Raw genomic sequence first — 16,225 nt, 5'->3', positions numbered from 1 at the left:
CTTCCTCTCCGAAGGCTTCAGTTGCCTGACAACCCTCCCCGCAGTACCAAAAGCAGACGCATTTTAAAGTCTCTTTAGGGGGTGGGCAGGGTTAGAGCCTTCGGTCACTTGGACTTAACGCGGCCGCTCCGGGAGCCGCCGGCCAGCCTCGCTCGCCCAGGGAAGAGGGAGTCGGTGGCGCGGGCAGCGGGACCAGGCCTTATTCGGAGGTTGTCGCTGCATCCCCGCGGCCGGATCGCGGCCGGGCCCTCGCCTCCCCGGCCGGTGTCTCGGGCGGCTCGGAGGCGTCGGGAGCCGCGCGGGGCTCGGGGCGGCCCGGGCGCGCGGCGCTGATTGGCAGAGCGGGCGCCGCCGTCCAGGAAACGGCTCGGGTTTCAGTGGGGGCGTGACCCGCCGCGAGGAGGCGGAGGAGGCGGCGGCGCGGGCGGCGGCGGCTGGAGAGCGCGGCGGAGAGCCGAGCGGGCGGGCGGTGGGTGCGGAGCGGGCGAGCGAGCGCGCGCGGCCGCCACAAAGCTCGGGCGCCGCGGGGCTGCATGCGGCGTACCTGGCCAGGCGCGGGGACTGCTCTCCCGGCTGGCGGGGGCCGGCCGCGCGCCCCGGGGGCCCCGAGGCCGCAGCTTGCCTGCGCGCTCTGAGCCTTCGCAACTCGCGAGCAAAGTTTGGTGGAGGCAACGCCAAGCCTGAGTCCTTTCTTCCTGTGGCTCCCCAAATCCGAGGGCAGCCCGCAAGCGTCATGCCCGCGCTCCTCCGCAGCCTGTGGTGCGCGTAGAGTCGGGGAGCCTCGGCGCCGGCGAAGACCCGAGGATCCCTCTTCTGCTTTTGGAGTTGCTCCCCCCAACACCGGGCTCGTCGCTTTCTCCATCCCGACCCACGCGGGGCGCGGGGACAACACAGATCGCGAGGGAGCGTTGCCATTCAAGGTAATCGCCGCGCAAGACGCCTCGGGGAGCTTCTCCGCCAGCCGGGGAAGTGAGCGCAAAGGGAGCTCGGGACGCCGGGTGCAGCGTCCTCCTGGCGGGGGGCGCGGAAGGACTGGCATTGTGGGGGACGCTCCCTGGCCTCCCCCGGTGGCTGCATAGGTGATGGGGGTGGTGGGTGCGTGCTGACGGCCCTTGTTGGGGAAGTTCTGCCTCTGCCACCTTCATCCAGATGCTGACATCTGCCCCTGGTACAGACGCCTCCCTCCCTGTCAAACCCTGGCGGGCGCTTTCCCGCTGGCTGGGCGCGTTCCTCCAACCCCAGAGCAGACGGGCGGAGGGTTCGCCTGCCCGTGGCACAGCCCCGCAGGCCGGTTCCCGCGGAGCATCTCCGGGGTGCCCCATCCGCGGGTCCTGGGAGCTTCTGTACCATCCAGGGCCCGCGGAGACCCCTGTCTCGGGAGGGGGCCGCTAGGGTGGGGCCGATGACATCCCGTAGGGGTGGGTGGTGATGGCCAGGGGTGGCACTGTTGGGGAGGCGACGGCTCCGGTGCCCGGTTTTCGATGCCGGGGCGCCCCTCGCCCGCAGCCGCTGTCGGCGCTGGAGGAAGCGCAGCGCGCCTGGGGCTAGGGGGCGAACTGGACCGACTTTTTCTAGTTCGCCTGCCTGCTCCGCCGCAGCGGCTGGGAGATGTCGAAAGCGCAGGCGAGTTCTAACTTGCGCGCTCATTCTTTCGGCGACCGGGCCGCGCTGGGGAAATCAGCCGAGGGCCCTGCGTGGCGCTGGCTCCGACCCTCGCGGCCCGCGGACCTGGCGCAGGAGGCCGGCCCAGGGGCCACTAGCCTCGGTCGCTCCCCTGGCAGCCCCCTCCCATGCAAACCATTCTCCAGACCTTCTTCCCTTTCTCCCAATTCAATCAAACCTACCCTTAAAGGCAAACCTGCTTTCAAACTCAGGGCACCCATTATGTGTTTGGTGTGAAACGCTATCAACATTTAAAACTCCATTGTCCCCGGGTCCCAAATCCCTGTAAATCTTCCACCGGCCTCGACTCATTTTCATCTGAAAAGCCTGTTTAGTTTGAATAGAAAAGCAATCAGGCGCCCCTCTCCCTCTCCCTGGAATGTCAATTAAAATGCAGATTTCTCTGAGCTCTTTAGCGCCCCGAGAAGGGGGAGAAAAACTGGATGTTTCGGGCTGAAAGAAGTGCTGTCCCGAAAGGGGTGGTGGTGGGGAGCACCCCCAAGCTGCCTGCGAGTTCGGATTGGACGCTAGCATGAAACTGGGAGGGCATTGGGGTCCTGGCCCAGTTTGTGTTTTTTGAGATTTCAATTTGTTGAGGAATTTCTCCCCTAGACTTGACCCCTTGACAGCTCCCTCGCCTACTCAGCTGGGGAGAGGTAGGGAGGCCTTAAGCGAAGAGGTGGGTCTGCGCTTTGGAGGAGCCGGGCACTGTTGACTTTCTTGATGTGAAATCTGCCCAGGAACAAAACAGCAGTGTTCCCTGTGGCCGAGCCAGCAGTGGACCTATCACGATACTCTTACGTGGAAGCCCAAAGTGGAGGGCTCTGTACTGGCCTGCCTTCTTAGAGGGTCGGGATTTTGGGAATACGGTAAATGGAAGAGCCCAGCACAGGCCTGGCATGGGGACCACTCCGCAGCCAAGCCCTTCCTGCTTGTCACTCTGCCTGTCTTTGGGGGCAGGCTTGTGCCGAGGTGAAAATGGACGGGGTGGAGGGAGGGTGGGGGGCGGGCGGCCGAGAAGAGCCATCCATCAGAGGGAGGGTGACAACGCCTCCCGCGTGCAGGCTGAGAAGAGAGTTCCCTTTCAAGGGGAAAAATAAACACGCTGGGGCTTTCACTGGGGCTCAGACTCCAGGAAGGATTATGGTATTGAAGGCAGGAAGCCGGGATTGTGGCCGCCAGCAGCATGCTGGGCCTGTGTTCCCAACACCGAGCCTGGGGACCTAATTATCCTGCCTAGGAGGTCGCACCGTACTTTTGTCCACTCGGTGAGGAACTGTGCAGACCTGTCGCCTGAGGTCTCCGCCTTCCAGAGGTTTGGGGAGGGGGCTGCTGTGGAGCTTGGACCTGGAAATGGCTGAAATGCAAATTTCCAGTGCGAGCTAGCGGGATGATGGAATGGCTTGAGATTCAGTGGAGGGCCCTGTCTGCCTTTCTCTGCCTGAAGCTAACAAGGCTCCTCTGGCAAGGACAGGTGGGCGAGGAGGCTGGGGAAGGAGCCTGGGGCGAAACCTCTGCAGGACTCAGGATTGTTCCTGAAGTTGTGTTAGAGGTAGAAAATTCCCCTGCATTCTGGAAATGCTTAGTAAATCAATGAGAATGTTTGTGTACTTTCCTCCCACATGTATGTAGAAATAGATCCGAAATTATCTTTTGAGGCTCTTGACTTTAAGAGGAAAGAAAAGTTAGGAGGAAAAATCCTTCCAGCAGTCTGAAAGCACACGCACACACCGTGCACACACACGCGCTGTGTAGACACGCAAGCTGCACACATACTTTTCTTGCTTTTGCTGTGAATCACACCGTTTCACCTGTGCTGTCTTTGAAGCAGGGGTTTTCTTTATTCCTCCTTTGGAAATGGTGTGGCATATTCTTTTTCCTCATCCATTTTTATCCTCAGTCAAAGCTAAAAGGAGCAGTTTTTATGATGAGATTTGGGGAGGCTTCAGCAGTGTTGAAATCCTTCTTATGTCATAACTTGAAATCGAGTAGGTACATAAAAACTGTGGAGTTGAGAGATTTTTGTATTAAAGGCCTCTCTCCAACCCCCAATCTTATAAATGTGGTTCATTCCTGCGGTTCACAGATTCTGAAGCCTGGGTTTGATGTAGCTCTTCTCGTGATTGTTTTAATTATTTTCTAAAGTTTGTGCATTTTGACGCTACACTTAGTCACAGAGGGTACTGAGTGAAATTAAAGTTATTTGGAATATATGAAGCTTGGAAAATTCTCTTTCCCTTGGATCAAATGGGTGAACAGAATAGTAATTTGAGTGTCCTCTTCTAACTTATACTCTGAAAATTTAGCCAATAGGTTAGCATATTGAAAGTTATTGGTCCAATCACATGCCATGACTATAATTTACATCATCATTATTAATAAATTCCTGCATTATTCATCAGAATTTGCATCTGCTCAGTTTCCTAATCCTTCTACAGAGGTCGAAGACATTTAGCAGGCCGGGACTGCCATTTAGTCACAGGGGAAGGGAATTCAGGCTTCGAAGCCCGTTTTGGATCAGCTGCGTTGAATGCGCCGCAGTTGTGTTCACTCTGCCTAAGTGGCTGCTTGGCGGAAGACTGAAATACGCTTCCCCATTGGAAAATGAATCCTGACAAGTGTAAACTGGTGGGAATTTTCTGTAGCCTTCCTGGGATTCTTTTGATTTTGCTGATCTCCTTTCTTCCCGAGAGCTCCAGTGAGGATGGGACAGACCGCTCAGCTCAGCTCCAGCCCAGCAGAAATACGGAGCTGTGAGCAGATGCCTCCAACAGCTTAGCTTTCTAAAGCCCAGCTGGACTAAGAGAAGGGAACGAAGTTGGTTATGCCAGCCCGAGCATTTTTAACTTGCTTTTGTGGTTGCCCTTGAAACTGAGGTCACATTGCTTCGCTCGTTGAGGGCGGTGGAGGCGAGAGTGGATAGTAGAAGAGCCCACACGTTGCCTCACTGAAGTGGCTGCACGGATCTGAGTCCTGTAGCTGCTGTTTTATCTCTGTTTCTTAAAAGTAGGCTTTCGAAAAGATTAGCCTAACACATTTCTATGGACCCGTCTGGTGGAATCACCTGGGATTCTGAGGTGAGGATGGAAGGCTTTTGCAGATAATGAAAAAGAACTGTGTTTGCACGCATTCGAGAGGCCGAAAAATGGTTTTACTTCGCTTGGGCTGGAGTGATTTAGCGCTGGGGAAGATTCCCTGACTCGCCAATCTCTTTCCTTTAGTGACTGCAGCAGCGGCAGCGCCTGGGTCCCTGAGCCCACCGCAGGCTGAAGGCATTACGCGCGGTCCATGCTCGTAGAGGAAGTGAGCAGATGGGATTAATGTCCACATGGAGATCTGGAAGAGGACCGGGGATTGGTACCGTACCCATGGTCAGCTGGGGTCGCTTCTTCTGCCTGGTCATGGTCACCATGGCAACCTTGTCCCTGGCCCGGCCCTCCTTCAGTTTAGTTGAGGATACCACGTTAGAGCCAGAAGGTAAGTCACTGAATTTCACTTCTCAAGTTTGTTTTGGGATTTGTCTGGGGGCAGATTGTTAAGGCCTGTTTTACAATCAGCTACCCTTGCACTCTAAATGAGGCTTCTAAGAGCAACTGATCGTGATCTCTTGGCTCCCTGCAAGGCAGAGATGATGAGGAAAGGTCCTTTGCAGCAATACTGCAGGCAGAAGGGTGTAGTTTGGTGGTTTCTTGCTGTGTGTGTTTCTCTGTGCTGGGTGGGGGAGGCAGCTGCGAGCTAGCTAGCTCACCTTTATCTAGTGTCCAAGAGAGCTGGGGAAGGGACGAACCTTGGGAGGATGACTGTCTTCTCTAGTCTTCCCCAGCAGCCTTCCTGCTGCTCACACATGTAAAGAATTGCTATTTTCTGACAAAAGGAACCACTAAAAGAAATTGCCAACATCTGAAATGCTGACGTCTTAGTTTCATTGTTTAAGGGGGAAAGAAGGTTCTGAAGTTTAGCACGGAGAGAGAGGCCTGACATGGTAGAATTGTTTTTAGCCTTTGTAATTCATGATACTTAAGCAATGCATCATCACAGAGTGGCAGATTCTATTTTAGGTAAACTCGAAAGGGAATCTGCCAGGGGATCTCCTCCATCTCTGAGAACTTCCAAGTGTCACAGGGCATGCACTCATGTCACAGCTTTGGAAATTTCATTTTCGAGGTGTAAGTCCAGTTGTGAGGACTACACGAGGCTGAATTATTCAGCTCAGATTTGGAAGCTCTCTCCCAGCCCTTTGGAGACAACGTTAGCCAAGCCTCTACTTGGTGCTGCATTGAAATCTGTCATCAGTAGGGAATATTGGTAGCTGAGTTATTTTTCGAGTGGTAATCCGAGAATAAAACGGCAGATCTCAGCACTCATCGCCACTTAATGAACCTGTTTGCGGAGAGCCCACCTGGTGCCTGCCTGGCTTTAGGAACCCACAGCAGTCCGAGTGGTGCCTGGGGTCAGCTGAGCCGCTCTGGGAACACGTCCCATGCATGGGGTGAACGAACAGCATGCTTACCCAGTGGGGTAGGCAGGGAGAGGACAGAGGGCCCAGCCTCCTTAGCCAGATCAGGGCAATTTAGGAAGGAGGGTTGTGTCCATCTGAGATGAGCGTTCTGAGAGACATGGGCTTCTCAGGAAGACCTCAGGCACGTGTCATTAAAGGATGAGGACCAAAGCACTTATCACCTGAAGCAATCCTGTGGGACTGGGGAACTTTTGGTTACACAGAAGAATGGCAGCTCTTGTAATTAACAGGTGTGATCTCTGGGAAGGGAAGCTAGGAGTTTGTGTCTGAGGCTTGTCTAGCTACAGCTACGGGCTGATTATGGAACTGCCTCTTGGTGACTTGTGCTGGGACATCACGATGAATGTAATTTGCAATGGTGATGCATTTTTACAGGGCTTTCCTGTAAGAGGGAAAAAGTTCTGGGTTTCTGAAAGTCATGCCTGTACTTCTTTAATTTTGCTAATAATTAAAATGGATGTTTCCCTAATTGCTGGTTTTCCCTTGAGTGCGTGGCTCAGCATAAACTGAGGAAGCTGAGCTGGGATTTCCTACAGTGTGGCCTTTAGGAGCAACCCAGGTTAGGGAAAAACTGTCATTTTTCATTTGGCTTTTCAGGGCAGCGTTATTGTGAGTTTATTTTAACATAAAGTGTAAAATGGTCCCGGAGGATTTGTTTTACTGTATTTAATTCTTGAATGAAGTTTAAAAGTGTGTGTACATGCGGGGAGGGACAGGTGAGGCAGAGGGAAGAAATAGTGGAGAGGGATGAAACTCCCCAAATGAGTCTTTGTGTAAGAATTTAAATCCAACAATGTGTGTATTGTTGGAAGCAGGCCTGCTCAACCTGGGATCTGTGGATGCATTTACGGGTCAGGAAGGAGGTCCGTGAAGTTCTTGACATTTTAAGGAATATTTTGTTAATGTCCTTTTTTGCATTTTTCTGGGCTCATAGCTTCCATGAGCTCTGAGTTCATTTGCATCCAGCATTATGAGATGGAAAATAAAAGATGTCTTAGAGGAAGGTGCAAAACCTGCCAAAGAGGAGGCTTTGGAAAAGCATGCAAGGCCTGGGCCTCAGTTACCCTTTCTGTCATCTGAGGGTTTGAGCAGATGGTCTTTAGAGTCTCTTCACTAACAGTCATTTATGAAATGGAGATTTGCTCTTGTTATCCAGGCTGGAGTGCAATGATACCATCTTGGCTCAACGCAACCTCCGCCTCCCTGGTTCAAGCGATTCTCCTGCCTCAGCCTCCTGAGTAGCTGGGATTACAGGCATGTGCCACCACGCCTGGCTAATTTTGTGATTTTATAGTAGAGATGGGGTTTCTCCATGTTGATCAGGCTGGTCTCCAACTCCCAACCTCAGGTGACCTGCCCGCCTCGGCCTCCCAAAGTACTAGGATTATAGGTGTGAGCCACTGTGTCCGGCCTAGTCATTGAATTTTTTTTTTTTTTTTTTTTTTTTAGATGGAGTTTCGCTCTTGTTACCCAGGCTGGAGTGCAATGATGCGATCTTGGCTCACTGCAGCCTCCACCTCCTGGGTTCAGGCAATTCTCCTGCCTCAGCCTCCTGAGTAGCTGGGATTACAGGCACGCGCCAACATGCCCAGCTAACTTTTTGTATTTTTAGTAGAGACGGCGTTTCACCATGTTGACCAGGATGGGCTCGATCTCCTGACCTCGTGATCCACCCACCTCGGCCTCCCAAAGTGTTGGGATTACAGGCATGAGCCACCACGCCCGGCGTCATTGAATATTAATGTCCTCAGAAGTCTGACTATTCCCCCAAAAGGTCTTTAGGAGATTTTCATTTCACCTGGACATAAAGAGCAATTAGCATAGGGGTTGGCATCCAGTAAGCACCGGGCGCACGGCCTTGTCACCATTGTCGCCAGTGAGCTGGGAACATGTGCCTTCCCAGTTCTCTGGGCTGGCTATGCCAGGAGCCACAGTGTCAAAAACCATCTAGGCTTTTGGAGACAGTTGAGAAGAAAGTTGTTTTTGGATGGAGGAGGCCCATGGTGTTTCCAGGAAGCTGTGTTTGCTTTCTCTAGGGGCCACACTGCCCCTTATCTGTTAGTCTAATACCCGCCACTGATTGAGCCCTAAGCCCAGTTCTTCTGTTGCAAGAGATCTGCTTTGGTGTCAAAGGTGATTAGGAAGGTCATTGAATTATAGATGAGAAGGGAGTTTTTAAGAACTGAAAATTGGCTCAAGTTTACGCTCTGTGCTGTTGAATTGGGGGGAGAGAGAGAGAGAGAGAGAGAGAGAGAGAGTGAGAGAGTGAGAGAGAGAGTGTGTGTGTGTGTGTGTGTGCCCCTGCCCACCAGTTCTCCATGGTTAGAACAACTATAGCTTTGGTTAACTATAAGTTCCACCTTGACCTTCTGTCCACCAAGGTCTTATCTTGTACGACTTTTTGGTTTGCTAATTTATTTGGAAGCTCAGTTTAGATAATGTCTATTGGAGAGGAGAAAAATGTGACTGAGAAGTTCCAGGAAGAAGCCTGGGCCCTAACGCTGGAGGATCCTTTATTTTTGGCCCCTCAGGGAAAGGTGATGTTTAATCATTTTGGCTTTGTACGATATCATATCATATCATATATCATATATCATGTCCTATCATATATCATTTGTCTTCTGGACACTTTCTGAGATAGTAGCAGTGGGGTTGGGTCCACTTAATTGACTTAAGAAAATAATCTCTAGAAGATTTTAGTTTTTAATATTTCAAATTAAGTATGATTTTTCCAGTTGGTCATTCATTGCTATTTCCTATTGATCATTCATTGTTAATAGGGGGCCGGCAGAGGAGTGAAACATGGTTGTTGACTTGAAGTGAGGCATTCCTCAATTCCAAATCCTGTTCTGTTGATTAACATGATAAATATTTAAGTATAGTCAAGCTTGATTACCCTAGAGGAGGCAACTCTTACTTTCAAGTTCTTCTTGACATTGTCACCTTCTCTGGTTAATTAAGTCATTGTTGACATTAACTGGCATCTTTGTTTACACCAACCCAGTAGGAGCTAAAATGAAAGGGCTTTTCCAACCCTAAACGCTTTCCCACCCTCCACAGAGCGTGACTCTGAAAAGTAACAACCTGAAAAAAATGTAGTTTATGTAGCAGTTTTTTGGCAATCTTCTGAGGGTTGATGCTCTCCTGGACCAGTGTGCGTTGGTCCAAAGTTCAGTAGCAGAGACTTTGAGGTCATGATCTGCACGGAGACCTCCGTAAGTCAGATTTTTCCAGTATGGTTTAAGTCCTTTGTTAGAAGCAGTGTAAAATGCCATAATATTAGCCATACACATTTAATAGCAAGTTAAAAGAAAGGAAGGAAGAATATATCTGCATACCAGAAGTGAAAGATTTAAAATAATCTTCTGTTTCGTATTATCTGCATCTTTGTTTCTCAATATGAGTGTTAATATTTAAGAGTTGACTGTAACTTGATAGTTAGCTTTGGAACAAGGACTTATTCTTGGTCAGTTAAGCGCAGGCTTATGCAGTTAAATACACAATGAAGTACGCATTCTTTATTAGTATATAAAGTGTTTCACAATTCAGAGGCAAAGAGCTGTGTTTAATATTAATTATAGAGCAGAAATCTGGCAAGCCCAGAGAACTGGTACTTGTATCATTTCTACACTGGATCTCTCTGATTGGAATTTGGGGTACATGTGCGTGTTTCTGTTTTGTCTATTTATTTTAACCAGTTAAAAGAGCACTTACTATGCCTATAGCCCTGCATTAGGCCATAAATAAAGACTTTATTCCTTCCAAGTCTTTCTGACCCAGTTGAGGGTGAGAATTCAGATAATGACAGCATCTAATATGAGGTGTTTCTAATATCAGACTTAAAGAATAATTACATGGCTGTGAAATAACTGGGGTAGTGTTTAAACTGGAAGTGTTTTGTTTAATGTTCGTAGGCTCAATAAAATGCACCCTACTAGTCTTCTAGTTTGCAGACTGTTGTTTAGGTGTGTGTTTAGCCCAGGCAATTGTTAAAAACCCCCTCCAATCTAGCTTACTCTTACATTTCCACTGAAGCTAATTTTAAAGAAAAACGTAGGAAATTGATTTTTGGGTGCCTGCCTGTTAAGCTAGGTAGGAAATACAGCTGGTGTGCTGCCCTTCACTGTACTGGTTTGATTCTTAGCAGGAGGACGTCTCTGTAGGCAATTCAGAAATTATGTTTTGGAAGTTTTTTAGGCTATTCCACAGATAATTCTGATCCATTAGGTTTTATGCAGCTGTGCAAAATGCCTGTGGTCTTTAGGTTTAATTTTTTTTTTCCTCGAGAGATGACTTTAGCCTTTGGTTTGTTTTTTTTTGTTTTTGTTTTTTTGAGACAGAGTCTTGATCTGCCACCTGAGCTGGAGTGCCATGGTACGGTTGTACCCTTACTGTACCCTTGAACTTGGCTCACTGTACCCTTGAACTCCTGGGCTCACGGGGTCCTCCAGCCTCCTGAGTATCTGGGACACAGGTTCATACCACCATGTCTGGCTAATTTTTTAAAAGTTTCTAGATATAGGGTCTCGCCATATTGCTCAGGCTGCTCTCCAACTCCTGGCCTCAAGTGAGCCTCCAGCCTTGATCTCTCAAGGTGCTGGGATTACAAGTGTGAGCCACCACGCCTCGTCTAGCCTTAAGTTTTGCATGTTTTTCATCTTTTTGCTGTATCCCATATGAGATTTAGAGATGGCTCTACTGTTTTTTAGCTTTCCTAGCATGGAAATGCTTGGTGTTGCCAACCATACCTCACCTTTACCACACCGTCTTCCTCCCTAACTTGCGTGCTTAGTATAGTTTGGCCAAGAACTTGAGGCCAAATTTTTTTTTTTTTTAATTTAACTTTTATTTTAGGTTTAGGGGTACATGTGAAGGTTTGTTATACAGGTAAACTCCTGTCATGGGGTTTGTTGTGCAGATTATTTCATCACTCAGGTATTAAGCCTAGTACTCAGCAGATATTTTTTCTGCTCCTCTCTCTCCTCCCACCCTCCACCCTTGAGGAGACCTCACTGACTTTTGTTCTTTTCTTTGTGTTCATAAGTTTTTATCATTTAGCTCGCACTTATGAGAATATGTAGTATTTGGTTTTCTGCTCCTGTGTTAGTTTGCTAAGGATAATGGCCTCCAGCTCTATCCATGTTCCCACAAAAGATGATCTTGCTCTTTTTTATGGCTGCATAGTATTCTGTGGTATATATGTATTATATTTTCTTTATCCAGTCTGTTATTGATGAGCATTTAGGTCAATTCCGTGTCTTTGCTATTGTGGATAGGGCTGCAGTGAACATTTGTGTGTATGTGTCTTTATGGTAGAATGATTTATATTTCTTTCAGTGTATACTCAGTAATGGGATTGTTGGGTTAAATGGTAGTTCTGCTTTTACCTCTTTGAATAATCACCACACTGCTTTGCACAATTATTGAGCTAATTTACATCCCTGTTAACAGTATATAAGTGTTTCCTTTTCTCTGCCATGTCGCCAGCATCTATTATTTTTTGACATTTTGTTAATACCCATTCTGATTTGTGTGAAATGGTGTCTCATTGTGGCTTTGATTTGCATTTCTCTAGTGATGTTGAGTTTGTTTTCATATGCTTGTTGGACGCATGTATGTCTTCTTTTGAAAATTGTCTGTTCATGTCCTTTGCCCACTTTTTATGTGGTTATTTGTTTTTCTCTTGTAAATTTGTTTAAGTTTCTTATAGATGCTGGACATTAGATCTTTGCCAGATGTATAGTTCGCAAATATTTTATCCATTCTTTTGGTTGTCTGTTTACTCTGTTAATAGTTTCTTTCGCTGTGCAGAAGCTCTTAAGTTTAATTAGATCCCATTTGTCAATTTTGGCTTTTGTTGCAATTGCTTTCGATGTCTTCGTCATGAATTCTTTGCCTATTCCTGTGTCTGGGATGGTATATTGCCTAGGTTGTCTTCCAGCGTTTTATAGTTTTGGGTTTTCCATTTAAGGCTTTCTTCCATCTTGAGTTGATTTTTTGTTTATGGTATAAGGAAGAGGGTCAGTTTCAATCTTCTGCATGTGGCCAACCAGTTATCCCAGCACCATTTACTTAATAGGAAGTCTTTTCCCCATTGCTTGTTTTCATCAGTTTTGTCAAAGATCAGATGGTCACAAGTGTGCAGCCTTATTTCTGGGTTCTCTATACTGTTCCGTTGGTCTATGTGCCTGGTTTTGTACCAGTACCATGCTGTTTTGGTTACTGTAGTCCCACAGTATAGTTTGAAGTCAGGTAATGTAATGTGATTCCTCCAGCTTTGTTATCTTTGCTTAGGATTGCCTTGGCCATGCAGAGGCTAAGTTCGTTTAAGGAGAGGTCTGATTGAACAAGATGCTGGACAAACCATTGTGGGGGTCCCTTAACGTCTTGAAGATGTCTCCTTTTATAATCAACAAAAGTCACACTTTTTACAAGTTTCTCTTTCCTTTCCATGATTTATATGTGGTGGCTGACTTCTATTTATAACTTCCAACTCTTACCATTTACATATTTATACAAATGCGTATTCAATCATTGGGACAAGCCATAGTCACCCTTGAAGGGTGTGTGTCACGTAAAATCGGCATGCTTTAGATTTTCAGTCATTTCAGTTTTGGGAAATTTGTACCATGGCGGAGCTTTCAGATGCTGAATATGTCATTTTCTCTATTTTGGAATGCCGGAAGTAATTCTGTGCCATGGTGGAACTTTGGCCACTTAAAAATTTGATTCTTTTTGACAGTACTGAGGGAGCTAAGCTGTGGTATATTCTTTTCTTTAACCTCTTGTCTAACTAAAGAATGGTAAATTCCAATTCACTTCAGAATGGTTTGCACACATATTGAACTTCAGGTTATACTGAATGTGTTTTTTTTTTTTTTTTTTTTTTTTTTGAGACGGAGTTTCGCTCTTGTTACCCAGGCTGGAGTGCAATGGCGCGATCTCGGCTCACCGCAACCTCCGCCTCCTGGGTTCAGGCAATTCTCCTGCCTCAGCCTCCTGAGTAGCTGGGATTACAGGCATGTGCCACCATGCCCAGCTAATTTTTTGTATTTTTAATAGAGACGGGGTTTCACCATGTTGACCAGGATGGTCTCGATATCTCGACCTCGTGATCCACCCGCCTCGGCCTCCCAAAGTGCTGGGATTACAGGCTTGAGCCACCGCGCCCGGCCATACTGAATGTGTTTTATGAGGAGACTCAAAATAGCTTATAAGGAAAATGCTGATAGATTCAGGAATGAGAACAAGGGACATATTTATTTGTATGATTTATGTAGCACCTTTCTTGGAGACAACTCAGTTCTGAGCTCTAACATTAATAAACTCTCTATAAATTGTCATGATTATTTTTGAACCTTTGAGCTCCAGTATTACTATATGTGACCCATTTTTATTACTTTATTTTTTAATTTTAATTTTAATTTTTTGAGACAGCAGTGTTTCGCTCTTGTTGCCCAGGCAGGAGTGCAGTGGTGTGATCTTGGCTCACTGCAACCTCTGCTTCTGGGGTTCAAGCGATTCTCCTCCCTCAGCTTCCCAAGTAGCTGGGATCACAGGTGCCCACCACCGTGCCGAACTAATTTTTTGTAGTTTTAGTAGAGATGGGGTTTCACCATTTGGTCTGGCTGGTCTTGAACTCCAGACCTCAGGTAGTCTGCCCGCCTCTGCTTCCCAAAGTGCTGGAGTTACAGGCGTGAGCCACTGCACCTGGCCTGTGTGACCCATTTTTACACCTGACAGTTTACTGCTAAATTTTCCATAGTGACCCGTGGTAATATTTTAAAAGTATCTAGACATTGAAAAGGCCAAGTGTATATATCTATGGTATATGTATTTGCTTGGGGGATGTGCTATAAATTGAATGTCAAGATCATTGCAATGGTTAAGTTTAGAATTTAAACTCTTTGAACACCCTAAAAGTTTAGATTGCCAGTTGATAGTGGGATTGCCCCCAAAGATGTATGGTTGCCTTAAGGAACCTTCTTGTCCTGCTAAGCCTCCTGGATTGCCACTAATATGTATTGCATTTCTACCTGGCTGCAGTAGACACACAATTTAATATATATCGTGGAAATGTTTCAAATTTAAAACCACTCAAAGTTTCAAAAGAATAAGGATTCCCTATGCATTTAATCTAAATTCTGTATCTGCCTTTCTTAAAAATAGAATGGAATAAAATCATTTTGAATGGGGCGTGGTATGCTTTCTGGAGACATAAACTAACAGAGGGAAGGTGACTTTGGGAGGTAGATTTGATTCTCATTATCTACTGATGCTGTGACTTCAGGAAAGTTAGATAGCCTCTCTGAGCCTCAAAGATAGTCTCTATCTTGAAGGGTGAATGTCCAGATTAAATGCAAATGAAACTTAAATCCCCTACTGAAGTTCCTGGCCCAGAGTAGGTATTCATTAAATGCTGATTTCTTCCCTGCCCTACTTCCTGTCAAAGTAAATCTAAAACCAATATTTCCTGGACCGATAAGATGTTTAACTCTATAGTGTATAATGATAATTGTATGATGAGAGGCATTTACATTAATTAAAATGTAAAACTAGCTCTAGGCTCTGGATTAGTTCCACCCTTTTTTTTTTTTTTTTTGAGACGGAGTTTCGCTCATGTTACCCAGGCTGGAGTGCAATGGCGCGATCTCGGCTCACCGCAACCTCCGCCTCCTGGGTTCAGGCAATTCTCCTGCCTCAGCCTCCTGAGTAGCTGGGATTACAGGCATGTGCCACCATGCCCAGCTAATTTTTTGTATTTTTAATAGAGACGGGGTTTCACCATGTTGACCAGGATGGTCTCGATATCTCGACCTCGTGATCCACCCGCCTCGGCCTCCCAAAGTGCTGGGATTACAGGCTTGAGCCACCGCGCCCGGCCATACTGAATGTGTTTTATGAGGAGACTCAAAATAGCTTATAAGGAAAATGCTGATAGATTCAGGAATGAGAACAAGGGACATATTTATTTGTATGATTTATGTAGCACCTTTCTTGGAGACAACTCAGTTCTGAGCTCTAACATTAATAAACTCTCTATAAATTGTCATGATTATTTTTGAACCTTTGAGCTCCAGTATTACTATATGTGACCCATTTTTATTACTTTATTTTTTAATTTTAATTTTAATTTTTTGAGACAGCAGTGTTTCGCTCTTGTTGCCCAGGCAGGAGTGCAGTGGTGTGATCTTGGCTCACTGCAACCTCTGCTTCTGGGGTTCAAGCGATTCTCCTCCCTCAGCTTCCCAAGTAGCTGGGATCACAGGTGCCCACCACCGTGCCGAACTAATTTTTTGTAGTTTTAGTAGAGATGGGGTTTCACCATTTGGTCTGGCTGGTCTTGAACTCCAGACCTCAGGTAGTCTGCCCGCCTCTGCTTCCCAAAGTGCTGGAGTTACAGGCGTGAGCCACTGCACCTGGCCTGTGTGACCCATTTTTACACCTGACAGTTTACTGCTAAATTTTCCATAGTGACCCGTGGTAATATTTTAAAAGTATCTAGACATTGAAAAGGCCAAGTGTATATATCTATGGTATATGTATTTGCTTGGGGGATGTGCTATAAATTGAATGTCAAGATCATTGCAATGGTTAAGTTTAGAATTTAAACTCTTTGAACACCCTAAAAGTTTAGATTGCCAGTTGATAGTGGGATTGCCCCCAAAGATGTATGGTTGCCTTAAGGAACCTTCTTGTCCTGCTAAGCCTCCTGGATTGCCACTAATATGTATTGCATTTCTACCTGGCTGCAGTAGACACACAATTTAATATATATCGTGGAAATGTTTCAAATTTAAAACCACTCAAAGTTTCAAAAGAATAAGGATTCCCTATGCATTTAATCTAAATTCTGTATCTGCCTTTCTTAAAAATAGAATGGAATAAAATCATTTTGAATGGGGCGTGGTATGCTTTCTGGAGACATAAACTAACAGAGGGAAGGTGACTTTGGGAGGTAGATTTGATTCTCATTATCTACTGATGCTGTGACTTCAGGAAAGTTAGATAGCCTCTCTGAGCCTCAAAGATAGTCTCTATCTT

The 16,225-nt window shown here is 46.7% G+C and overlaps 1 protein-coding gene across 15 annotated transcripts in view; it reads left to right on the top strand.

Annotated features, from left to right (window-relative positions):
- Positions 1 to 411: 411 nt before the first annotated feature.
- The window catches only part of FGFR2 (fibroblast growth factor receptor 2), a 120,449-nt gene continuing 104,635 nt past the window's right edge, over positions 412 to 16,225 (top strand). For 13 of the 15 annotated variants that reach the window (XM_003922140.3, XM_003922141.4, XM_074382984.1 and 10 more), the window contains exons 1-2: positions 412 to 920; positions 4,884 to 5,139. In XM_003922140.3, the coding sequence (XP_003922189.1) occupies positions 4,974 to 5,139 (166 nt within the window). In that variant the 5' untranslated portion in view covers positions 412 to 920; positions 4,884 to 4,973. Of the gene's footprint in view, positions 921 to 2,748; positions 2,931 to 3,026; positions 4,740 to 4,883; positions 5,140 to 16,225 lie in introns of those variants that run through there. The other 2 variants (XM_074382976.1, XM_074382977.1) reach the window with 2 other exon arrangements.

Source organism: Saimiri boliviensis, chromosome 12, assembly GCF_048565385.1.
Source record: "Saimiri boliviensis isolate mSaiBol1 chromosome 12, mSaiBol1.pri, whole genome shotgun sequence".
NCBI classification, from domain to species: domain Eukaryota; kingdom Metazoa; phylum Chordata; class Mammalia; order Primates; family Cebidae; genus Saimiri; species Saimiri boliviensis.
This window is presented reverse-complemented; position numbering and strand designations above follow the sequence as displayed.